The sequence below is a fragment of the Garra rufa genome, chromosome 9 (assembly GCF_049309525.1).
Source record: "Garra rufa chromosome 9, GarRuf1.0, whole genome shotgun sequence".
NCBI classification, from domain to species: Eukaryota; Metazoa; Chordata; class Actinopteri; order Cypriniformes; family Cyprinidae; genus Garra; species Garra rufa.
In genome coordinates, this window is record NC_133369.1 from 6906710 (window position 1) to 6931709 (window position 25000).

The window sequence follows — 25000 nt, forward strand, 5'->3', positions numbered from 1 at the left end:
TCACGGTGTTCTGCCATCGACCGATCGCTCACCAACTGGGTGGGCCCAGGGGAAATAAAATATTAGGCTAGAGTTAAAAAAGAAAAAAAAAAATCTGCTATTTTATACTTTATCTATCTATCTATCTATCTATCTATCTATCTATCTATCTATCTATCTATCTATCTATCTATCTATCTATCTATCTATCTATCTATCTATCTATCTATCTATCTTAATCGTCGTGTCAATCATCTCGCAGGATCACTCGTCTCGTGCGCTGTTGCACCTGCTGTATCGTCCTGAAGCGGACGATTGTCTGTTGTCCCGCTGACCTACATTGATGTTATTTCTATAAAAATTATTTCATTATACAATTTTTATAAAAAAAAAACGAAAGGTGGGACGTGGGCAAGTAGCTTACGTTGGTGGATGGCCGAACACCGTGAAACACCGACTTTTCAAGCCTAAGCGTTACTTATTATATAGCCTAACTGATACGAACATTTTACGTAAGCATATACACTGTCCACATTTATAATAACTGGCAAAGCTGGCAAAATGAAACGTTCCCGTGGCTATGAAAGTACAGTAAAATAAAACATTTAATTAAAAAACATTTAATTAAAAAATAAATATGTCTATATATATATATATATATATATATATATATATATAGATAGATAGATAGATAGATAGATAGATAGATATAGCCTATATATATATATATATATATATATATATATATATATATATATATATATATATATATATATATATATATATATACATATACATATACATATATAATTTCTGCTTATTTCATAAATGAATAAAACGTACACGGACGAAATGGTCTCAGCAAGACTCGCTTTCACCATCTGCTGGTGAAACGGAAAGCAACAGACGTCGATTTTGTATCGATGCTCAATTGCTCTTCCTGCCATACCCGGATGTGTAGCATCGAATTGCTTGGCGAATTTGAACCGGTGAATTTTTGGAAGCGAAATAATACGCACCGAAATGTCCTGTGAAGTATCAAAGGTTGTATGGAAATTATTTAGTATTGAAATTTTGAACAGTGCAATTGTTAAATTTGTATTTTAAAATAGTATGAATATTTAATATTGAAATTGTAAACAATGCAATTGTGAAAGTCATATTTTAAAATAATCTGTATTATTAACATTGAAAATTTTACAAATGAAATTTTATGTTTCCACTTGAAAAATTCACAGCCTAAATATCCACCAATGTTGAATTGCACAACCTTAAAATGCAAGCACTGTTAATACGATGCATTTTATTTCAGTTAGTGCTATACAGCACCCTGTTTTGCTTCAAAAACATTTGTCAGTATTTTACTTCCATAATCCTTCAGCAATTATTCTAATATTCTGATTTGTTGCTCAAAAAAACATTATTATGTTGAAGGCAGAGTTAGAATTAAAGTAGAATTGTTTCAGGTTTCTTTGATGAATAAAAAGTTCAGAAGAACATGTCGTTATCATCACTTTTGATCAATTTAAAGCATCCTTGCTAAATAAAAGTATTCGTTTCTATCTCTTTCCCAGAAAAAATTAAACATTTTTCTTTTCAGTTTTTGAACAGAACACTGTATAATGTTACAAAAGCTTTTTATTTCAGATAAATGCTGATCTTTGAAACTTTATATTCATCAAAGAAAAAAATGTACTCAACATATGATCATAATAATAAAAAATGCATATTAGAATGATTTCTGAAGGATCATGTGACACTGAAGACTGGAGTAATGTTGCTGAAAATTTAGGTTTGATCACAAAAATAAATTACATTTTGAAGTGTATTCAAATAAAAAGCAGTTATTTTAAATAGTAAAAATATTTCACAATATTACTGCTTTTGCTGTATTTCGGATCAAATAAAAACCGGCTCAGTGAGCGAAAGAGACATCTTTAAAAAACATTAAAAATCTTACTGTTCAAAAACTTGTATTTTATAAAAAATACCGTAATATTGTGAAATATTGTTACAATTTAAAATAATTGTTTTCTATTTTAAAATCATTTTAATCTACTTGTAATCTGTTTGTAATGTTCCTGTGATGCAATTTTCATCATCATTACTCCAGTCTTCAGTATCACATGATCCTTCAGAAATCATCTAATATGCGGATTTGATGTTCAAAAATTATTTTTGATTATCAGTGTTGAAAACAGTTGTGCTGTTTAATATTTTTGTGGTAATTATGCATTTTTCAGCATTCTTTGATGAATATAAGATTCAAAAGTTAGAGTATTTAGACTAGAAATTAATATGTTAGTATATTGTATTATCAACATTATTATATTATTATCTTAAGGCGAGACGCTGCAAATGAATAGGGTAAAAAAAAACTAATAGTTATCACCTTACTTACCCAGTTAGTTATATTAATAATTGTAAAAAAAAAATTGTATTACAAGTTTTCTAAAATGTTTAAATATGCAAATGAGGCATTGTTTAATGAAATATTAATACAAATAATTTTCATACATTTCTAGTACTAAAATCTAAACACTGGATGAAGTCAGTTTCAAAATTCTTGTTTAATTTTTTTTTACATATTAGAGTCAAATGGGTTTGGAAGAAAAAGCACAGAACAGACAGAAAATGTTTTTTTTTTACCATTTTTGAGGAAATAAAATGTTGTATAAAATTAAGCATTTATATATAAACAAATCCCTCTGTAAAAACCTTCAGAATATAGACAGGAATAAAAATGTAAAGTTTGGTGTGTGTAAGTGCTACTGAAGAGGCTCAGTGTAAAAGAAAAAACTCATTTTGAGAAAACGGCCTTTAAAAATATGGATTGTAATTAAACTCCATTGACACAAATAGATAAAGTGCTATAAAAGAAACACTTAACAGTGTCTTTTAGGTGTTTTCTTTTCACTAGTCTGGAAAAACACTTTATTAAACACCAAAAAGCCCAAAATCTCAAAATTGACAGGTGCATGAAAAAAAAAACGAGTTTTTACCTGCAGTATCTCCCCTTAATGTGTTAATGTGCTAATTTAATGCATCATTAGTAAATAAAAGATTAAATTTCTTTAAAAAAAATTCAAACTTTCAAACTTTTTTTTTCTGCTTGGCTTCATTGTGACTCATGAAATTCAAATGTTTTAGTGTTTATTAGTCTGTATTGTACAACAGAGCTGGAGCTGGAGCTAAACACCTTAGTCGCCCAATGGCACACGCTCTGAATACGTTAACGACCCGCGCTGGAACTCCAACACCTTGTTTTCCAATCTTGCTGTCAAGCTCGTCTTCTCTTCTATTATTCTCTCTGATCCTCCTCCGTTTCAATCCTGCTTTTGATCTTTGGATTTAGGAAGTGTTTATGAGTGCTCCGCGCTCACATCTGAACCTGTGTGTGTGTGTGCATGCGTGTTGTAGGAGGTGGTGTGCGGGGTGGGCCTGCGTTTCCGGAACCTGTCTTGCTTTGTATCAGACGGCTCCGGCGATGGCAAGAGCAGCATTGTGGAGGAAGAGCTCTGTGCTGGATTGGAGCAAGCCGTCGACGGAGATAAGAATATTGTTCTGGAGGAAACCTGCACCTTACCCTGCCCTGGTAACAGACAAAAAAAAAAACAGCAAGCCAAGAATGGCAACACTATAGATTTTTTGTTTTTTTCTTATTTATATGCTGTAATTTATGGTTTATATACACCCTTTTAAGGCTTTCTTTAATGTGTTTTAAAGAAGTCTCTTCTTCTCACGTCTCAGTAATAGTCTGAAATATTTTTACTATTTAAAATAACTGTTTTCTATTTGAATATATTTTAAAATGTAATTTGTGACCCTGGACCACAAAACCAGTCTTAAGTCGCTGGGGTATATTTGTAGCAATAGCCAAAAATACATTGTATGGGTCAAAATTATTGATTTTTCTTTTATGTCAAAAATCATTAGGAAATTAAGTAAAGATCATGTTCCATGAAGATTTTTTGTAAAATTCCTACTGTAAACCTATCAAAATGTAATTTTTGATTAGTAATATGCATTGTTAAGAACTTAATTTGGACAACTTTAAAGGTGATTTTCTCAGTATTTTGATTTTTTTGCACCCTTAGATTCCAGATTTTCAAATAGATGTATCTCAGTCAAATATTGTCCTATCCTAACCAACTATACATCAATAGAAAGCTTATTTATTGAGCTTTCATATGATGTATATATCTCAGTTTTGTAAAAGTTAACCTTATGACTGGTTTTGTGGTCCAGGGTCACATTTATTCCTGTGATCAAAACTGAATTTTTAGGATCGTTACTCCAGTCTTCAGTGTCACATGATCCTTCAGAAATCATTCTAATATGCTGATTGTTCAAGAAACATTTATTATTATTGTCAGTATTTATGAATAAATTGTGAATATTTATTGATGAATACAAAGATCCAAAGATCAGCATTTAACTAAAAATAAAAAGTTTTTATACACTATACCATTCAAAAGCTTGGAATCAGTTAATTTTTGGGAGAGAAATATAGAAATTAATACTTTTGATGAAAGACATTTATAATGTTACTAAAAAATTCTATTTTAGATGAAAGCTGTTAATCCGAACTTTCTAATCATCATAGAAACCTGAAAAAAACGATCTGTTTTCAACATAATAATAATAATAAATGTTTTTTGAGCTGCAAATCAGCATATTAGAATGATTTCTGAAGGATCATGTGACACTGAAGACTAAAGTATTTTCTCTTTAATCTCTCTTTACATATATATAGTACATGTAGAAAGAGATTAGGGTTGGGTAATATAGAGAAAAATATTTGTAATATATTAATATATTTTAATATATATATATATATATATATATATATATATATATATATATATATATATATATGTGTGTGTGTGTGTGTGTGTGTGTGTGTGTGTGTGTGTGTGTGTGTGTGTGTGTGTATATGTGTATATATATATATATATATATATTATATACAAAACAGTGAAAATCACAAATGGGAGAGAGATATATTAATAAAAAATTAAAATATTAAATATATATATTACAAAATGATTACAATTATTTTTAATATTACATTTTATATATATATATATATATATATATATATATATATATATTACAATATTTTAAGATTTATATAAATATATATATAATAAAAATGTTAAGATATTTTACTCTCTCCCATTTGAGATTTTCATTGTTTTGTGCCACAAATGTGTTTTAAAAATATATAATCTGATAATTATTCTAAAATATATAATCTAAAAATATTATCCCCTTCAATAGCTTTGGTGTATTTCCCAGTATTTTAATACAAAAATATTGAAATATTTTAAAATATTAAATATATATAAAAAAAGATAAAAAATTTTATATTAGATTTTTTATATATTTTAAAATATTTTAAGATATTTATATATATATATATATATAATTATTATTCTAAAATACATAATCTAAAAATATTATCCCCTTCAATAGCTTCAGTGTAATTCCCAGCTTTTTAAATATTCTCTGTGGTAGAAAACTTTCTTATAATGATAGATTTGACTACTTTGGAGCTACTTTAAATGATAATAAGTGGATTGTTGCATGTTAAATTATAGTTTCACAGCTGTTATCAGGCTAAATTGAGTTAGTTATATTGTTGATCTGTTCAGGTGACTGTTACCTGATGGAGTGGTCCGACTGGAGCCAGTGTCAAAGCGTGTGTGTGAAAGGTCAGCGTTTGGACTTCACACCAGTGCAGGTCCGTTCACGTGCTGTCATCGCACAGGAACCGGAGAACATCGCTCAGTGCCCCGATCAGGAGTGGCAGTCCCGGCCCTGCAGCAGTGAGATACATGTTCCTCTTCTTTCCTTCGCATAAATAATCCACTTACATCATTCACTCACAATCCACTTGTTGCAAACCTGTATGACTTTCTTTCTTCTGTCAAACACATAAGAAGATATTTTGAAGATTATTGGCAACCAAACAGTTGACGGTAGCCATTGAGTTTCATAGTGTTTTGGCTAATAGTTTTGGTACTTTTAAACAAGATTGTATGAAAGCACCTATATCGAGTCTCTCTACAACTGTCTAAAAGTGTACGGCTGCAGAATGCATATTCACTCTATTGATTTCCATCTAGATGGAGAGTGTTATGAGTACCAGTGGATGGGCAATCCTCAGTTGATCTGGTGTCAGCGCTCGGATGGAGTAAATGTCACAGGTACTGTACTACACCACTTCACATTTGTTTCTTTAGTTCACTTGAATGAGCAGACAATGAGGAATAACAGATACTAATACAAACCATCAGAGCCTCTTTGCTTATGGGTCATTGATGCATAAAGTGCCTGTAGAATTTTTTAAATAACATCAAGATTTCAGGTTAAAATGCATATGCATGTACAGTATAAAGTAGTGAGTACATCTTAGGTTCTATCAGCATGTTTTGTAAGTTTTTCAGCACTTTTTAATGCCCTTTTGCCTTAAGGTTTTTTTTTTATATAAAAGAAGGACGAGTTTATAATTTGCAATTGTGAGATAAAAACTTGCAATTGTGAGAAAAAAAATCTGAATTGTGAGATAAAATGTCACAATTACTTTTTATTTATTCCATAGCAGAAAAAGCAAGATGTAAACACAAAAAAGTTTTTATCCCATATATAAAGTAATTGCAATATTTTATCTCACCATTCATTTTTTTTTCTCAGAATTGCAAGTTTATATCTCACAATTACAAATAGCATTTTTTTTCTTCCGCCATGGGATAAAAAAAAAACATAAGTACCTTTTTGCGACTTTTAATCTCACAGTTCTGACTGAATTTATATCTTTTCCACCACAGAGTAAAAAAGTAATTGCAATATTTTATCTAAAAATTCTGACTTAGAATTACACGTTTATATTTCACAATTGCAAATTATAAACTAGTAATTCTGAGTTTACATCTTGATTTTTGTTTCTTTTTGACACAAGATAAAAATTAAAACGCATATTTATGGTTAAAATGCTTATGCATGTACAGTATAAAGTCCTATCAGAATGTTTTGTAAGTTTTTCACCACTTTTAAATGCCCTTTTGCCTTCACAAGGTCATGTTTAATGATCCTGCGATGTGACAAATTAATTTTTGTAGTGTCTAAATAAATGAGCTCATAAAAGCTGCATGCATAATAATTATAAACAAATTAGCAAAGTGCTCTTTTAAAAACAGTGATCTAGTTGGAGTATATTATCATGACGCACTACAGAACATGTAGGAGACTGTGATACTAACATCTATGCATTATATAGTATGTACAGTTGTCAAAAGCTTGAAAATGATCTCTGGCCTGTTATTTCTTCCAGGTGGATGCCCTCCAGCGCTTCTGCCAGGGACGGACCAGTCATGTGATCCACCTTGTGACAAACCACAGTCATTCTGCTCAGAGGTAAGACACAAGAGGATTGTGGGATTACTGCAATTCTGAGCCCGAGAGTCTGTAACTGCAGACAGTTGCTCAAACTGCAATTATCGTAATGAATGCAACAGAAATTCATGGTCATAAGCTGTACTTGTGTTTTTATTTTTAGATGCAGTTGATCTTTATTTCTGAACCATGCTTAATGAGCTTTTTTGTGTGTTTGCAAGAATCATTTTAAGATTAGAATTAGTGCAAGATCATGGCTGAACAAATAATGCAGTACTTCAAGTGGATGTTTTATACAACTTTTTGACGCCTGAATACAATCACCAGAAGTAAAATGCTAAACATAGGCTATAAACGAAGTACACAGTCACATGACTTCGAATCACAATCCATAAGCTTCAGACATCTCTTGGAAAATTGAGAAGAGTTAAGACATATTGCAAGAGCATGATTATAAACCCAACGAGGCTGTAAAAGCACACTAGTGAGTGATATACAGTTGAGGTCAAAAGTTCACATCCCCTTTCAGAATATGCAAATGTTAATTATTTGACTAAAATAAAAGGGATCATACAAAATCCATGTTATTGCATTTTACAACTTTCTAAATTTCAAGATCAGGGTCAATTTATCTTATTTTGTCTTCTGGGAAAGATGTAACTATCTTCTGTAGCTTCTAAAGGGCAGTACTAAATGAAAAAATATGATACTTAGGGTAAATAAGAAAAATGTAAACATCTCCATTTTGTTCAAAAGTTTTCACCCCTTTGCTCTTAATGCATTGTTTTTCGTTCTGGAGCATCAGTGAGCGCTTGAACTTTCTGTAATACTTGCATATGAGTCCCTCAGTTGTCCTCAGTGTGAAAACATGGAGTCATACAGTCATTGTTGGAAAAAGTTCAAATACACAAAACGATGGAAACCCAAATAATTTGTGCGACCTGAACAGGACAAACAAGGGACTCATGAACAACTATCACTAAACAAAAACACAGCTGTGGGTCATTCAGATAACAACACAGTATTAAGAATCAAGGGGATGTAAACTTTTGAACGGGGTCATTTTTAAAAATTCAACTATTATTTCTCTTGTGGACTATATGTAAGCTTCTTTTATGTCAAATATCTTATTCAGGTCAGTGCTAAATAAACAATAACATGCATTTTTTTATTTTGGTAAAATTAACATTTTGCAGATTCTGAAAGAGGGATGTAAACTTTTGACCTCAACTGTATTTTATGGCATAGAATAAAATATGTAAATATATTGAACTTGTTTATCTATTTTAGCCATTTATACAAAAAAGAAATGGAACTGGCAGTGCAAAAAATATGTTTTGGGTGTGAATTGGCAATTGGGTCAGGAGCTCTGAGAGGAAGCAGAAGCATATTTGTTGTATTTATGTATCTTTGCTGCCCCCTGCAGGAGGGCGTATGTATGTGCGAGGAAGGCTATACCGAGGTGCTGACAGCCGAGGGGATGCTGGAGCAGTGTACACCCATACCAGTGCTCGAAATCCCCACTGCAGGGGACAAGAAAGCTGATGTGAAAACCAGCCGGGCCATCAACCCCACCCCACCCACCACGGTACAGCCTGGCCGCGCCGGACGCACCTGGTACCTGCAACCTTTTGGACCAGGTGAATGTTTCATTTCGATTTCTCTCTCCAGTTTCTGTTAAAAATTGTGATGGTTTAAGTACTTTTAGGAAATTATATAACTCAGCCAACACTTTTTGTAAGTAATTTTTAATAGTAAACCCTGGATAAATTCTTATGGAAGCTTGTTTTTGGCATAGGATAAAATATTACTTGCTGCAATTGTTTTTTTTACGTAAGTATTGCTATATTGATTTTTTTTTTCTCAAAATGTATTGCGTTTCTTGCACTAAAGAGTTTACATATTGCAATTCATTTTTTTCCACCACAATATTAAAAAAATAAAAAGTACTATATCAAAACAAAAAACTTTGCAAAAAAAATGGCAAAAAATATATTTTTGATTTTTTACACTAAGGCCCAAAAAAAGTTTGAATTTGCAATTGTGAGATGTAAACTTGTGATTCTGAAAAAAAGTTGGAATTGTGAGCTCAAATATTACAATTCACACATTGCTTTATACTGTACATGCATATGCATTTTAACCCTAAATGTGCTTTTTATTTTTATTTTTTATCCTGTGGCAAAAAAAAAAGTTGTAAACTCTGGTTCTCTGGTGGAAAAAAGCAAGATATAAACTCAAACAATCAGAATTGTAATATAAAAATAGCAAAAAATTATTTTTTTAATTTTTTACACTATGATGAAAAACATTTTTTAATGTGCACTCAGAATTACTAGTTTATATTTTGTAGAGAAAATATCACAATTAATATTTTTTTTATTCCAAGTCAGAAAAGGCAAGATATAAACACAAATAGTCAGAATTGTAAGATAAAAAAAATTGTTAAAAAAATGTTATTTTAAATTTCTTACACTATGGAGAGAATTTTTTTTTTAATGTGCACTCAGAATAACTAGGTTATATTTTTCAGTTGTGAGATATAAACTTGCGATTCTGAGAAAAAAGTTGGAACTGTGAGATAAAATATTACAATTAATATTTTTTTATTCAAGGGTGGAAACAAGCCAGATATAATCTCAAAAATTCAGAATTGTAAGATTAAAAAATTGCAAAAAAAAAGTATTATTTTTAATTTTTTACACTAAAAAAAGTAAAATGTGCACTCAGAATTGCTAGTTTATATTTTGCAATTGTGTGATATAAACTTGCGATTCTGAGATTGTGAGATAAAATACCACAATTATCATTATTGCATGGCAAAAAAAAAGCAAGATATAAACTTCCATAAAGTTGCAAAAAATTTACTTTTTTATCCCATGGTAGATAAAAAATCAAGATGCAAACTCAAAATTACTAGTTTATAATTTGCAGTTGTGAGATGTAAACTTGAAAAGTTGGAAATGTGAGATAAAATATAATTTTTTTTATTCCATGGCAGAAAAAAAACTGGATATAAAAACAAGCCAAAAAAAGGTTTTTTGTGTGCACTTAGAATTACAAGTTTATAATTTACAATTTTGAGAGATAAACTTGCAATTCTAAGAAAAAAAGTTGGAATTGTCAGATAAAATACTGCAATTACTTTATTCAAGATGTAAACTCAGAGGTCAGGAAAAAAAAAATCACAAATGTGAAATATTAACTCACAATTACTAGTACAGAATCATGTTAGTTTAGACTCTCAATTTAAATAAACATAATTTAGAATTGCAAGACCTCAACTAAGAATTCTAAAAAATAAAGATTAAAAAAAAGTCAGAATTGTGAGAGAAAAACTTAGAGTTCAGAGAAGGTCAGAATTCCAAGATATTGAAATAAACTGAGAATTCTAAAGAAAAAAGTCAAACTGATGAACTCTGTTACTATTTTAAAACATCCAATTGTAACATAGAATTCTATTGTAAGCGAAGAAAAAAGTAAGTATTGTAAGATAAAGTTGCAATTACTATCGCAAGCTTCCATATATATTAAAGTTTTTATCTAAAGCCTTTTATAGCAGAATTTCAATTTTAGTCAACATGAAAATATCCAAGGAATCTGGCATGGCATTAAAACAGACTGACCAAACAACTTTATATGGTTTTGCATTTTGCTTCTGTTTATTGGCCTATGCTAAATATCTTCCACCTCTTTAGATGGAAAGTTGAAGACGTGGGTGTACGGTGTGGCGGCAGGTGTCTTTGTCCTCCTGGTATTTATAGTGTCAATGATTTACCTCGCATGGTAAGAACGACAACCCTTTCTGTTCGCTCCATCATCACTCGTTTCATTTTCTCATTCACTCCATGCATGCGTTCTGTTTTTCTTTAACTCGCATTTCCACCCTCATCCATGCCTCCATCGCTGTCATGAGCAGCAGTTACTGTGCCATCCAGCGGTCACTTGGCACGCCTGATTCTGCCAACGGTACGGTGGTATGGATGGGCCCAGATGCCCATGAGTTGACGTACACCTGCCCTGAGTGCCAACAGCCCAGTCAAGAGTCAAGAGCCAGTTAAAGGCTGGAGAAACAGGCTCCTGATGTCCTGACATCTCAGCCCCCTCTGCCTCATGCCTCCACCTCAGTCTGTGCCTTACGTTCTGATGCTAAATGAATCAAGCTGCCCCGGTAGGCCGCCAATTTCTGGTTTTTAAAAATTGCTCTTTGCAAAACCTAGTCAGCTGCCTTTTATGCATGGCTATTATTAATAACTAAAACGAAAACCATTGAAAAAACACTTATTGCATACGTATTTATATTTAAATGCATATTTATATTTTTTTATAAAAAGGAGAGAAAAAGTATACATTTTCATTATTGTGGTTGCCAGATGTCAGAAATTTTGCCACTATAAAAATGTCACTATTGCAAGATTTAAACTCAGAGTTCAGAGAAAGTCAAAATTGCGAGATATAAACTCAATTACCAGCTTAGAATTTAAAATGACAAGATTTAAACTTGCAACTCAAATAAAGAAAAAGTCCAAATTCTATGAATTCTAAAGAAAAAAGTGATTTTGAGCAAAATAATTGTGATAATAAGGTTTAACCATTTTGCATCATGACTAAAATGTCTTTTTATTGATTAAAACCAGACTAAATTCCTAGAATTTAACTAAAACTTCACTAAATAAAAATAAACAAATAATAATAAAAATAAAAAATAGACCAGGCTGACTAAATATGAAAAATTTAAAAAGGATATTTGATACAGGGCTAAAATAAGACTAAAACAAATAGCCAACAAAATGAACACTAGAAAATAAAGTATAGGTTAAAAAATACAAATGAAATATAAAAAGAAAGAAAGAAATGCATTTTAGTTGCAGTGTTTCATTTTCATTTAGTTTTAAGTTACCTAAAAAATAAAATTAAAAAATTAAAAAATGTTGCCTATGGGGGCAACTCACTAGGTTTTGGAGCAGCAACTTTTTTATGATCATATGTTGCAATAATGCTGAAAAAGAAATGGGACAATGTGGTCTTTAATGAAGTTAAAGCTGCTTTACACTTAATTTTGCTCCTATCAGGGCACCTATTATGTTTCATCATAATTCGTAATTGAGCTATTCCTTATCATCATGATTTTTCATCACATGATTTTTTACACATTATGTTTTCATTTTTGTATCATATGCCATAATATGCACACGCATACAGTTGAAGTCATAAGTTTACATACACCTTGCAGAGTCTGTAAAACGTAAATTATTTTACTAAAATAAGAAGGATCATACAAAACGCATGTTATTTTTTAATTTAGTACTGACCTGAATTAGATATTTCACATAAATGTTTCCATATAGTCCACAAGAGAAAATAATAGTTGAATTTATAAAAATGACCCTGTTCAAAAGTTTACATACACTTGATTCTTAATACAATGGTTTTTTTTTTGTATGTTTAGTGATAGTTATTTATGAGTCCCTTGTTTGTCCTGAACAGTTAAACTGCCTGCTGTTCTTCAGAAAAATCCTTCAGGTCCTATAAATTCATGGTTTTTCAGCATTTTTGTGTATTTGAACCTTTCTTTTCATACTGAGGACAACTGAGGGACTCATATGCAACAATTACAGAAGGTGAAAACGCTCACTGATGCTCCAGAAGGAGAAACAATGCATTAAGAGCCGGGGGTGAAAACTTTTGAACAGAATGAAGATGTGGTCATTTTAATTATTTGCCTAAATAGCATATTTTTTCATTTAGTAGTGTCCTTCAGAAGCTACAGCAGATACTTCCAAGTTTCCCAGAAGACAAAATAAGTTACTTTTAGCCTGATCTTCGAATTCAAATAGTTTTCACCCCCCGGCTCTTAATGCATAGTTTTTCCTTCTGAAGCATCAGTGAGCATTTGAACCTTCTGTAATAGTTGCGTATGAGTCCCTCAGTTGTCCTCAGTGTGAAAAAAATGGATCTCAAAATCATACAGTCATTGTTGGAAAGGATTAAAAATACACAAAAATGCTGAAAAACCAAAGAATTTGTGGGACCTGAAGGATTTTTCTGAAGAACAGCGGGCAGTTTAACTGTTCAGGACAAACAAGGGACTCATGAACAACCATCACTAAACAAAAAAACACAGCTGTGGATCATTCAGTTAAGAACACAGTATTAAGAATCAAGTGTATGTAAACTTTTGAACAGGGTCATTTTTATAAATTCAACTATTATTTTCTCTTATGGACTATTTGTAAACATATTTTATGTGAAATATCTTATTCAGGTCAGTACTAAATAAAAAATAACATGCATTTTGTATGATCCCTCTTATTTTGGTAAAATAATTACCATTTTGCAGATTCTGCAAGGTGTATGTAAACTTTTGTATTGAACTATATAATATACTGTGTTTTTGTACTGTAAAATGTGTTTTACATAAGATAAATTACACACATTCTTAAATTCTTTTGTCCTCAGCAAAAAGCCAAAGAAACCTCAGCGGAGACAAAATAATAATCGATTGAAACCCCTGACCCTGGCATATGATGGAGATGCGGACATGTAGCCCTTCTCAGAAAACTAACATCGTGAAAAAATCATGGAATCATATCATCCTATCAGCACATGGATGAATCTCATGTCCAGGTCACATTATACCCCAAATTCAAAAGAAAAAAACAAGTAATTATATTTTGCATAAAAGAAACGAAGCCTATTTAAGCACCTTTGTACATTCGAAATTCTTCCCATTTTTTATTAATGCATTCATTCATTTATTTATTTAAAATTTTTTGCTGTAATTCATTTGAACAATTTACTCTGTGTTTTTGTAATTCTCAATATTTTCAATGGTGAATTTAATTTTTTTATTTAAGTAAGAACAAGTTAAATGCAGTATAACAAACATTATGACGTATTAATGCAAATTTTGTGAAATATAGTTAAATATGAAAGTTTGTACAATAGAATAATAAGAGTTTGGGGTAAATGTGCTTAATTCTCATGAAAATATAACAATGCAAATATTCTTTAGGGTTCTTTTTTTTTTTTTTTTATGAAAAATATAATTCCCTGTTTTTTTACCATTTGTATTTGGGGTGAAGTATGACCCAGAAATGTTCTTGAGATTCACCCAAACACTCCTTCAAATGAGAAATGCCTAATCATCTCAAATATCGGACCCTAAATGCTTGAATCCAACTTACAAGAAGAGGAAACATCCAAGAGCCGCAAACGAAAACCTTCATTCTTTGTTTTTACTTTGATCTTGTTCTGGAAGAGCCTTTACACGCGTCTCCACATGCTGTGAGATCATGCCTTTGTTTCTATTCAGTTACTTACAAGTATTTGTCAATTATGCAACTGCGGTCAAGCTAGTGGTCTTCTATACAACGGGTCAGGACCTTATCGGAACAGCTATCTTCCGACTTGTGCTTCCCAGCTGAGAGGATTCATGTTTTTGGAAGGGGTTATAAAACAGACAATGCCAAAACATACATCACAAAGTATAAAACACGTTAGGAAACTTGTGAACTTGAGATATCACTTACATCATGGACTGAATTTGCTCACAGAAGATGCAGCCTTTCTATGGAAGGTGAAAACAAGACAAATCATGTTCTCCTGGAAGTCCCACTCTGATTCCAGGTGTTATTTTGCACTATATTAGTGCAGCAAGGAAAGCATTCGCCATTGAACAATGTCTCTAAAGTGACGATTCTTCATGGCAAACGAATACGAATCTGGAGCACATCAATGAGACGGGATAACTGAGAAAGTGTAAAAATAAATCTCAGAGTGGGACTCTTTAAAGACCTCACGTCCTTTTGTTTTCACTCATTTGTGCATTGTATAGTTTCTATGATGTGTCTTTTCTGCTCAACGGACTTTAAATATGTCTTTTTTTGTTATAGTTTTCCATTCAGACATTTTTATAATAATTGGTCGAAAAGTGGTTGTGACAGTATTTGATTGGGGGTTTATGCCCCATTTTCAATGTCTGGTATCTAATTATATGAATGATGTACGTGTCAAGACAATGGGTCTCATGGGAAGACTGATAGTTTTTGCCTTATTATTGATTAAAAAAATACTGAAGTATTGTTACTAATTGTTGCCAATTCTGACAGGACAGTGGACATGCAAAATACAGTGGCCCTACAAAGTATTTGGACATGAAAGATGAACTTTAAAATGTCTGAATGTTATTGAATTAGATGGGGAACCAATTAACAGTTCCTCTCGTGCATGCATTTTTCCACAAATGCAGTGAAACACTGTACTAAAATACTCTGAAAGTGTTTCTTGTACCACCGATACTGAGTGAAACAATGAACGATTCTCATGAGCTGCTTTTTAGCGAATCAAAATCATGCAACACATCCAGTGTAGTCTGATTCTCAAACGATTGACTCTTATGAACCGGTTCTTTTTAGTGAATCAAAAACATGCGACACGTCCAGTGTAGTCTGATTCCAGAATAAACTTGTTCTTATGAGCTGCTTCTTTTTAGTGAACCAGAAACATACAATGCATCCAGTGTAGTCTGATTCTCAAACGATTGACTCTTATGAACTGGTTCTTTTTAATGAATCAAAAACATGCAACACGTCCAGTGTAGTCTGACTCTCAAACGTTTGACTCTTATGAACCGGTTCTTTTTAGTGAATCAAAAACATGCAACACATCCAGTGTAGTCTGACTCTCAAACGATTGACTCTTATGAACTGGTTCTTTTTAGTGAATCAAAAACATGCAACACGTCCAGTGTAGTCTGACTCTCAAACGTTTGACTCTTATGAACTGGTTCTTTTTAGTGAATCAAAAACATGCAACACATCCAGTGTAGTCTGACTCTCAAACGTTTGACTCTTATGAACCGGTTCTTTTTAGTGAATCAAAAACATGCAACACATCCAGTGTAGTCTGACTCTCAAACGTTTGACTCTTATGAACCGGTTCTTTTTAGTGAATCAAAAACATGCAACACATCCAGTGTAGTCTGACTCTCAAACGATTGACTCTTATGAACCAGTTCTTTTTAGTGAATCAAAAACATGCGACACGTCCAGTGTAGTCTGATTCTCAAATGATTGACTCTTATGAACCAGTTCTTTTTAGTGAATCAAAAACATGCGACACGTCCAGTGTAGTCTGATTCCAGAATAAACTTGTTCTTATGAGCTGCTTCTTTTTAGTGAACCAGAAACATACAATGCATCCAGTGTAGTCTGATTCTCAAACGATTGACTCTTATGAACTGGTTCTTTTTAGTGAATCAAAAACATGCAACACGTCCAGTGTAGTCTGACTCTCAAACGATTGACTCTTATGAACCAGTTCTTTTTAGTGAATCAAAAACATGCAACACATCCAGTGTAGTCTGACTCTCAAACGTTTGACTCTTATGAACCGGTTCTTTTTAGTGAATCAAAAACATGCAACACATCCAGTGTAGTCTGACTCTCAAACGTTTGACTCTTATGAACTGGTTCTTTTTAGTGAATCAAAAACATGCAACACATCCAGTGTAGTCTGACTCTCAAACGTTTGACTCTTATGAACCGGTTCTTTTTAGTGAATCAAAAACATGCAACACGTCCAGTGTAGTCTGACTCTCAAACGTTTGACTCTTATGAACCAGTTCTTTTTAGTGAATAAAAAACATGCAACACATCCAGTGTAGTCTGACTCTCAAACGATTGACTCTTATGAACTGGTTCTTTTTAGTGAATCAAAAACATGCGACACGTCCAGTGTAGTCTGATTCCAGAATAAACTTGTTCTTATGAGCTGCTTCTTTTTAGTGAACCAGAAACATTCAATGCATCCAGTGTAGTCTGATTCCTCAATGAATGACTCTTATGAACCGGTTCTTTTTAGTAAATCAAAACTATACAACACATCCGATGTAGTCTGATTCCTGAATTAACTTGTTTTTATGAGCTGCTGCTTTTTAATGAATCAGAAACATGCATTATGTCCAACGTAGTCCTATTCCCAAATGACTGATTCTTATGAACCAGTTATTTTTACTGAATCAAAAACATGCAACATGTCCAGTGTAGTCTGATTCCCAAATGAACTGTTTTTATGAGCTTCTTTGTAGTGAATCAGAAACTTACAACATATGCAGTGTAGTCCATTTCCCAATCAATGACTCTTATGAGCTGCTTTTTTTTTTTGTGAATCAGAAACATACAATGTGTCCAGTGTAGTCTGATTCTCAAATGAATGACTCTTATGAACCGGTTCTTTTTTGTGAATCAAAAACATGCAACATGTTAAGTGTAGCCCAATTCCCAAACCAATGACTCTTATGAGCTGCTTCTTTTAGTGAATCAGAAACATACAATGCATCCAGTGTAGTCAGATTCACAAATTAATGACTCTTATGAACCGGTTCTTTTTAGTGAAGCAAAAACATACAACATGTCCAGTGTAGTCTGATTCACAAACAAATGACTCTACTGAACCGGTTCTTTCTATTGAATCAAAAATATACAATGCGTCCAATGTAGTCTGATTCCTGAACAAATGACTCTTAAGATCTGGTTCTTTTTAGTGAATCAAAGCATTTAACACATCCAATGTCGTCCGATTCCCAAATGAATGACTCTAATGAATTGGTTCTTTTTAGCGAATTAAAAACATGCAACACGTCCGGTGTAGTTTGCTTCCTGAATCAACTTGTTCTTATGATCTGCTTATTTTTGGTAAATCAGAAACATACAATGCCTCCAGTGTAGTCCGATTCGCAAATGAATGACTCTTATGAACCGCAACTTTGTGCTGAATCAAAAACATAATCCAATCATAGTAGTCTAATTCTGACTTTTATGAACTGGATCTTTTTAATGAATCAAAAATGTACAATAAGTAATTGATGTGACCAGTGTAGTGTGATTCCTGAGCCATTACTGAACAAATTATTCAAAAGACCTGCTTCTTTTTAGTGAATCGAAAACAAATGACATGTCCAGTGTAGTCTGATTCCCAAATTAATGAGTTTTATGAACTGGTTCTTTTACGTGAATCAAAACCCCAAGACACGTATCCAATGTTGTTTGATTCCCAAATGAATGATTCTTATGAATCAGAACTTTGTGCTGAATCAGGAACATAATGTGACCATTGTAGACCAATTCCTGAACAACCGACTCTCATGAGTCTGATTCCTGAACAAATGACTCTTGTGAACCAGTACTTTATACTTAATTAAAAACATACAATGTGACCAGTGCAATCTGATTTCTGAGCAATTGACTCTTATGGACCAGTTCTTTTTAGAAAATCGGAAGCATACAACGTCTTGTGTAGTCCAATTCCCGAACAAATGACTCTTGTGAACTGGTATTTTATACTGAATCAAAAGAATATAATGCAACCAGTGTAGTGTGATTCCTGAGCCATCGACTCTTATGAACAGTTCTTTTTAGTGAATCAAAACTTACATCCAGTAAATTCTGATTCCCGAACAAATGACTCCTGTGAACTACTATTTTAAATTAATTTAATCAAAAACTACTCAACCAGTGTGTGTCCAATTCCTGAATGACTCTGATTCACATTTAGTGAATCAAACTCATTAAACGGCTTATTTAATAAATTTTGATACTTAAATCAGTGTAGTTACCTTCTGGTTGTTCACATGACAGTGTGTGCTTAAATATAACTTTTTATCAGAGTTTTTTTCTAGAATCTAATTAATTTAAAGTGGTAACTGATATATAAACCAATATGTATTATAAAACATAGGCCTGTTATTAATTTGCATTTATTTTGCTTTACAAAGGGCTGTGAGAAGTCATCAAAAAAGCTCAACAGATTAGGTTATGAATTTATCTGTCGTTGAAAGCGTCTCATTTTAAAACTAGGTCAATTTCACTTGGTTTGATATTGTGCTGTCTAATGCAAAAACATCCAAACATGAAGTGTGGCTGAAGTGTGCAAATACTTTCTGGGGTCATTGTACATGTGTAGCACTTTTGTTGGATCTGATATATATTTTATTGTATAATATTATGACATCTTAAATATGAGCTGTCTCACGCACTTGCAACAAACGTACAAAGCCATCAAACAGTAAATCACTTGGGTGCGGTTTTTGACGTAAATATATTAAATTTATACATCCATAATTTATTTTCAAATGACTATACATTACCCTTCCTCCCCTCTAGGAAAAAAACTAAATGCGATGAAAAAGAAAATACAATGTGTATTCATATGTATTCATTAAATTTAATTTGAATTTAACAACCTGTTATATTTAAAAATATAAAGAAGCATCAGCGTGAATATGATATTCCTAAAATGTGATAGTCTATAAATCCTGCTGAAATCCTCCAGTCAAATAGTAGTAATATAGAAATGCTTTTTATTGGTAAACTCTCCTTATTTTCCCCCAATTCATTTACGCTGCTACATTAGAGTCGTTTCACCCGGCCGTCCTGCTAGCAGCTGGTGAAATGAATGTTTACCTTTAGTTTTGTTTGTAAATAACAATGAGTATTAATCATATTCATTTCTTTTCTATTGCACAGAAATGTTTAGTACATTGCAAAGTGGTCTCGCTGATCTTTGTTGATTATGGTCATGTTGTAAAGTACCAAGGTCTTTTTTTTTGTACAGCTTATGTTTTCTGATGACCTACAGGTAATAAATACTGGTGTATTGAACATGTATGAATGAGACTTCTTATGTTTGTCAATGAGTTTAATGTTTTATCCATTATTATGAAAACAGATGGGAGGCATGCATTAATGAAAGTCATAGGATTGGCCGTCTCGACATTCATAGGCGTTCCTCCCTCGTGCGAGCGAGCGTCTGTCAGTGTCAGACGGAGCTGAGTGACCATGTGTTCACGGCGCAGAGCAGAGAAGAGCCGTGCATCAGGAAGATCAGCTTCCTCTGAACTTCACTGAATCCCATTGAGAATTTCACAGGGATCAGAACGGCTGCGAGAAAAGTTCAAGAGTCAGAAACCTCCTAAATGATGATGATTGCGAGCAGTTTGACGTGTCTTGTGATACTCCTCTCCATTAAGGATGTAAGTACATTTACATTTTATCACCAGTTCTTTTACTTATCTTTGCTGCGGGTGTTGAACTTGCTTTTTGATGTATTTGGCTGTCTGATGTTCAGCGCCGGAGACAGCCACAGCCAGTCAACTCAAATCCTTAAGGGATACATACTGTACTCGATTTCTATTGGAATTTAGACTCAATCCTAATGAGATCAGTTACGAATCTTGTAAGAATCAAATAAGATTTTCAAATTGAACCTGGAATTTCTACAGTATTTTTTCGTTTTTAATTGTATTGGAATGCCTTATTAATAAATTTGTGTCTTATTACAGCAGTCATACTGTAAATCAGATATTTTACTAAATTACTTTAATGCATACTTCTGTGACCCTGGACCACAAAGCCAGGCTTAAGTAGCACAGGTATATTTGTAGCTATAGCCAATAATACAATGGATGGGTCAAAATGATCAATTTTTATTTTATGCCAAAAATCATTAGGATATGAAGTTAAGATCATGTTCCATTAAGATATTTTGTCAATTCTCTACCGTAAATATATCAAAACCTAATTTTTGATTAGTAATATGCATTGCTAAGAACTTTTTTAGGACAACTTTAAAGATGATTTTCTCAATATTTAGATTTTTTTTTTTACCCTCGGATTTCAGATTTTTAAATAGTTTCAAATAAAGCTAATTCATTCAGTTTATTTATATGTATAAATAAAAAGAATAATAAAAAAAATGACCTTTATGATTAGTTCTGGGGTCCTGGATCACATATATTTTGTGTTTTGTTCTACAGTTAGAACTATAGATAAAACCTGTTTGGAAGATTTGATATTTATTAATAAATACAACAATAATTTGAATAGTTGTTATGGGTTTTTTTATTCCCAAAATTCCAAAAGGAATTCTATTAACATTCTTGACATTTTTTTACCACCAAAAATAGGCAAACAAAAAACCACAGTTCACAGTTTAAGGTCATTTTTACGATCTTAGCCTGTTTATGGTAATAATAATAAATGTAAAAAATAAAATTGGTAGTAATTTTAACAATTACATAAATGCAGCAAGTAACATATTTAACTAAATGTGATCCTGGACCAAAAAACCAGTCATAAGTAGCATGGTTATATTTGTAGCAATAGCCAAAAATACACTTGTATGGGTCAGAATTATCAATTTTTCTTTTATGCCAAAAATCATTAGGATTAATAATATGCATTGCTAAGAACTTCATTTGAACAACTTTAAAGGTGATTTTGTCAATATTTAGATATTTTGCACCCTTAGATTCCAAATTTTAAGTTAGTTGGATCTCGGCCAAATATTGTCCTATCTTAACAAACCATACATCAATTGAACACTTATTAATTCATTTATTTTGTATAAATCTCAATGTCAAAAAATTGACCCTTATGACTGGTTTTGTGGTCCTGGGTCACATATATTTTGTGTTTTGTTCTCCAGTTAGAACTATAGATAAAACCTCTTTGGAAGATTTGATATTTAATAATGAATGTAACAATCATTTGAATAGTTGTTTAATTGTTATAGAAATTTTTATTCCAGAAATTCCAAAAGGAATTCTAAAATTCTTGACATTTTTAACCACCAAAAACAGACAAGCAAACAAACAAAAACAATTTGTCATTTTTATGGTCTTAGCCTGTTTAGGATGATTTACACTTGCAAAATAATAATAATAATAAATGTAAAAACCAAAAAATGTGTATAAGCATAAATTTAACAGTTACAAAAAAGCAGCAAGTAACATGTGCTACTTATTGTGGTCCAGGGTCACATTTAATTAAATATAAGTCATAAGTTGCACAGTTATATTATATACATTTTTATTTAGAAATTGGTAGTATATTTAACAACTACAAAAAAGCAGCAAGTAACACATTAAATTAAATGTGAAACTCTAAAGTAGAAAACTTGTAAAAGTAGCATTTTCTTGTAAAACAGTCCTTGTAAAACACTAAAGCAGTCCAATAATTTCATTTAAAGCTCAAAAATCGTTTTTTATAGTGCTACTGCCAGACTGATGTGCCCAAAAAACTCCTAAAATTGTCAAATTAGATCTGAGGTCCAGCAAACCTTATTGAAATAGATGTTGACCAAAACTTGAAAGAAAAGCCCTCCTATATATAAAATAATCATTAATAATGGATCTAAATTGCATTACACTCTTAAAAATAAAGGTGCTTTGAAAGGTTCTTCACAGCGATGCCATAGAAGAACCATTTGTGACCCTGGACCACAAAACCAGTCATAAGTGTAAATTTGTCGAAATTGAGATTCTTACATCATCTGAAAGCTGAGGAAATAAGCTTTCCATTGATATATTGTCTGTTAAAATAGGACAATGTTTGTCTGAGATGCAACTATTTGAAAACCTGTTCTTAGCAATGCATATTACTAATCAAAAATCAAGTTTTGATATATTTATGGTAGAAAATTTACAAAATATCTTCATGGAACATGATCTTTACTTAATATGCTAATGATTTTTGGCATTAAAGAAAAATCGATAATTTTGACCCATACAATGTATTTTTGGCTATTGCTACAAATATATCCCAGCGACTTAAGCCTGGTTTTGTGGTCCAGGGTCACATTTTTGGTTCCACAAAGAACCATTCAGTCAAAAGTTCTTTAAAGAACCATTTCTTTCTTACCTTTTTATAATCTGAAGAACCTTTCACCACAAAGAACCTTTTGTGAAACAGATGTTAAAGGTTCTTTATGGAGCCATTTAGACAAAAAAAAAGATTCTTCTATGGCATCGTGAAGCACCTTTATTTTTAAAAGTATAGACACACATGCATGCTGCTGCTTAGTTTTGCTTCTGTCAGGAATTCTAATTTAATGGTTGGTTAGGAATATCATATGAAGGAATGTACAGTATTTGCCATCAATGTTTAACTTGCCATTTGGAAACTGCGCTGGAGTGATCAATAGCTCACAAACGTCAGCAGTTTTTCCCATCATGTGAACAAATGTACTTCGAATTGCAGTTTATCATTCATAGTGCTTTTAGAGATCTTCTGCAGTATTCATCAGAGCAGGATTTCTCATCATATACTGTTAATAATGCACCATTCCAACATTGTAAGCTGAAGAACCAGACGTAGTATTTTGTTTTCAACATCTGCCTCTTCAGTCTTGCCTCCTCCTTTCTCTGTATAAGGTCCAGCTCACACCTCAGATCGATTTGTCTCTAATTGAAATAAGAGGCAACGTGGTGCTTGAGCCTCAAAAGGATTATTGCTTTTTTATATAAATATATAAGTCTGACTGTAAGTGTCTGACCCCTGGAGATAAAGATCCAATATACGAATTCTCTGAAAAGAGCTATTGACTTAATATCATAAGTTTCGATTTTTGGGGGGTATTCTTTTTTTTACCGCCTGGACGTGTTCAATGGAATTGCTCAAGTGTTGCAGTAACTTTGCCTTCATCTGATTACATCGCTGTTTATGTTTTTACCCACAATGTGTGAAGTTAAATCACAATTTGCTGATTTATTCACTAATATTCTCGGCTCAATCATAGATTCTTTTTCAACTTTAGGAGAGCGCTGGTTTCAGAGGTAGTGTCTCCCTCTGGGAATGTTTCAGATGAGTTACAGTATGTCATGATTTCATCCTTGCAGGTGAATTTCATTCCTCTTTTGACTGACGGATTGCACTGTAAAAAAAAAAAAAAAAAAAGTTGCTGATATGATCTTTAGAAATGCTTTCAAAGGTATAGCATAATTTTCAAACGTGTCACTATTTTAATTCATCGTTTTAAGAAGAATCATTCAAATGATCGCTGCGCAAGTTCTATTCTATTTACTTGGCATTCCATCATACATAATCGTACTTAAATCCAAGAGGAAGGTGCTTTTGTTCACATGCATTACCTCGCCTGGCTGCTTGAGTCATGTTTATGAATGTTACAAGTCCATAAATTTCCATTTTGGGAAATGAACTCTGAGCTGGGAACACCTTGATCTTATTTATAGCTGGGGTGTGATGGCGGTGTGGAACTGCTGGAGACCTAATCCATTAAACCAGCTTCCTGTAAATCTGCCATCGGAAAGCCGTAATCCTGCCCGGAGCTGTTTGGGAAAACTGTCAGTCTTCAAATGAAGTTAATTATGTTTCACAGCATTCTGGTGCTAAAGCAGCATGTCTGACTGTATTGTGTATCATATCAAAGTAATTCTGAAATGTAAATTAGGCGAACGAGATGAAAGGGTTTTTGTTATATCTTCCTAAATTATCTCATTAACTCGTCACTGCAGGGGGGCTGGAATTAGATGATGCTTGTTTTTTTTCTATACTGTCAACACTGTGAAACATACTTATCATGATTATCTGTCAGTCTGTCTATCTGTCATCTATCGTTCTATCTATCTAGCATTCTATATCTATATCTATCTGTCTTGTCTGTCTATTGTTCTTTTATTCTATCTATCTTTCTGTCTGTTCTTTCATTCTAGCTTTCTGTTTCTGTCCGTCTGTAGTCGTTCTATCTATCGTCTGTCTGTCTGTCTGTTTGTCTATTGTTCTTTTGAACTATCTGTCTGTCTGTTGTTCTTTCGTTCTTTCAT

The 25000-nt window shown here is 32.4% G+C and overlaps 1 protein-coding gene across 1 annotated transcript in view; it reads left to right on the forward strand.

The window, feature by feature from the left end:
• The window catches only part of thsd7ab (thrombospondin, type I, domain containing 7Ab), a 96969-nt gene extending 85531 nt beyond the window's left edge, over nt 1–11438 (forward strand). Inside the window, exons 20-26 of the mRNA XM_073846982.1 lie at nt 3400–3574; nt 5637–5815; nt 6107–6191; nt 7316–7398; nt 8804–9017; nt 11076–11163; nt 11294–11438. Coding sequence (XP_073703083.1) covers nt 3400–3574; nt 5637–5815; nt 6107–6191; nt 7316–7398; nt 8804–9017; nt 11076–11163; nt 11294–11438 — 969 coding nt within the window. The remainder of the gene's footprint in view (nt 1–3399; nt 3575–5636; nt 5816–6106; nt 6192–7315; nt 7399–8803; nt 9018–11075; nt 11164–11293) is intronic.
• The last annotated feature ends 13562 nt before the right edge of the window (nt 11439–25000 follow it).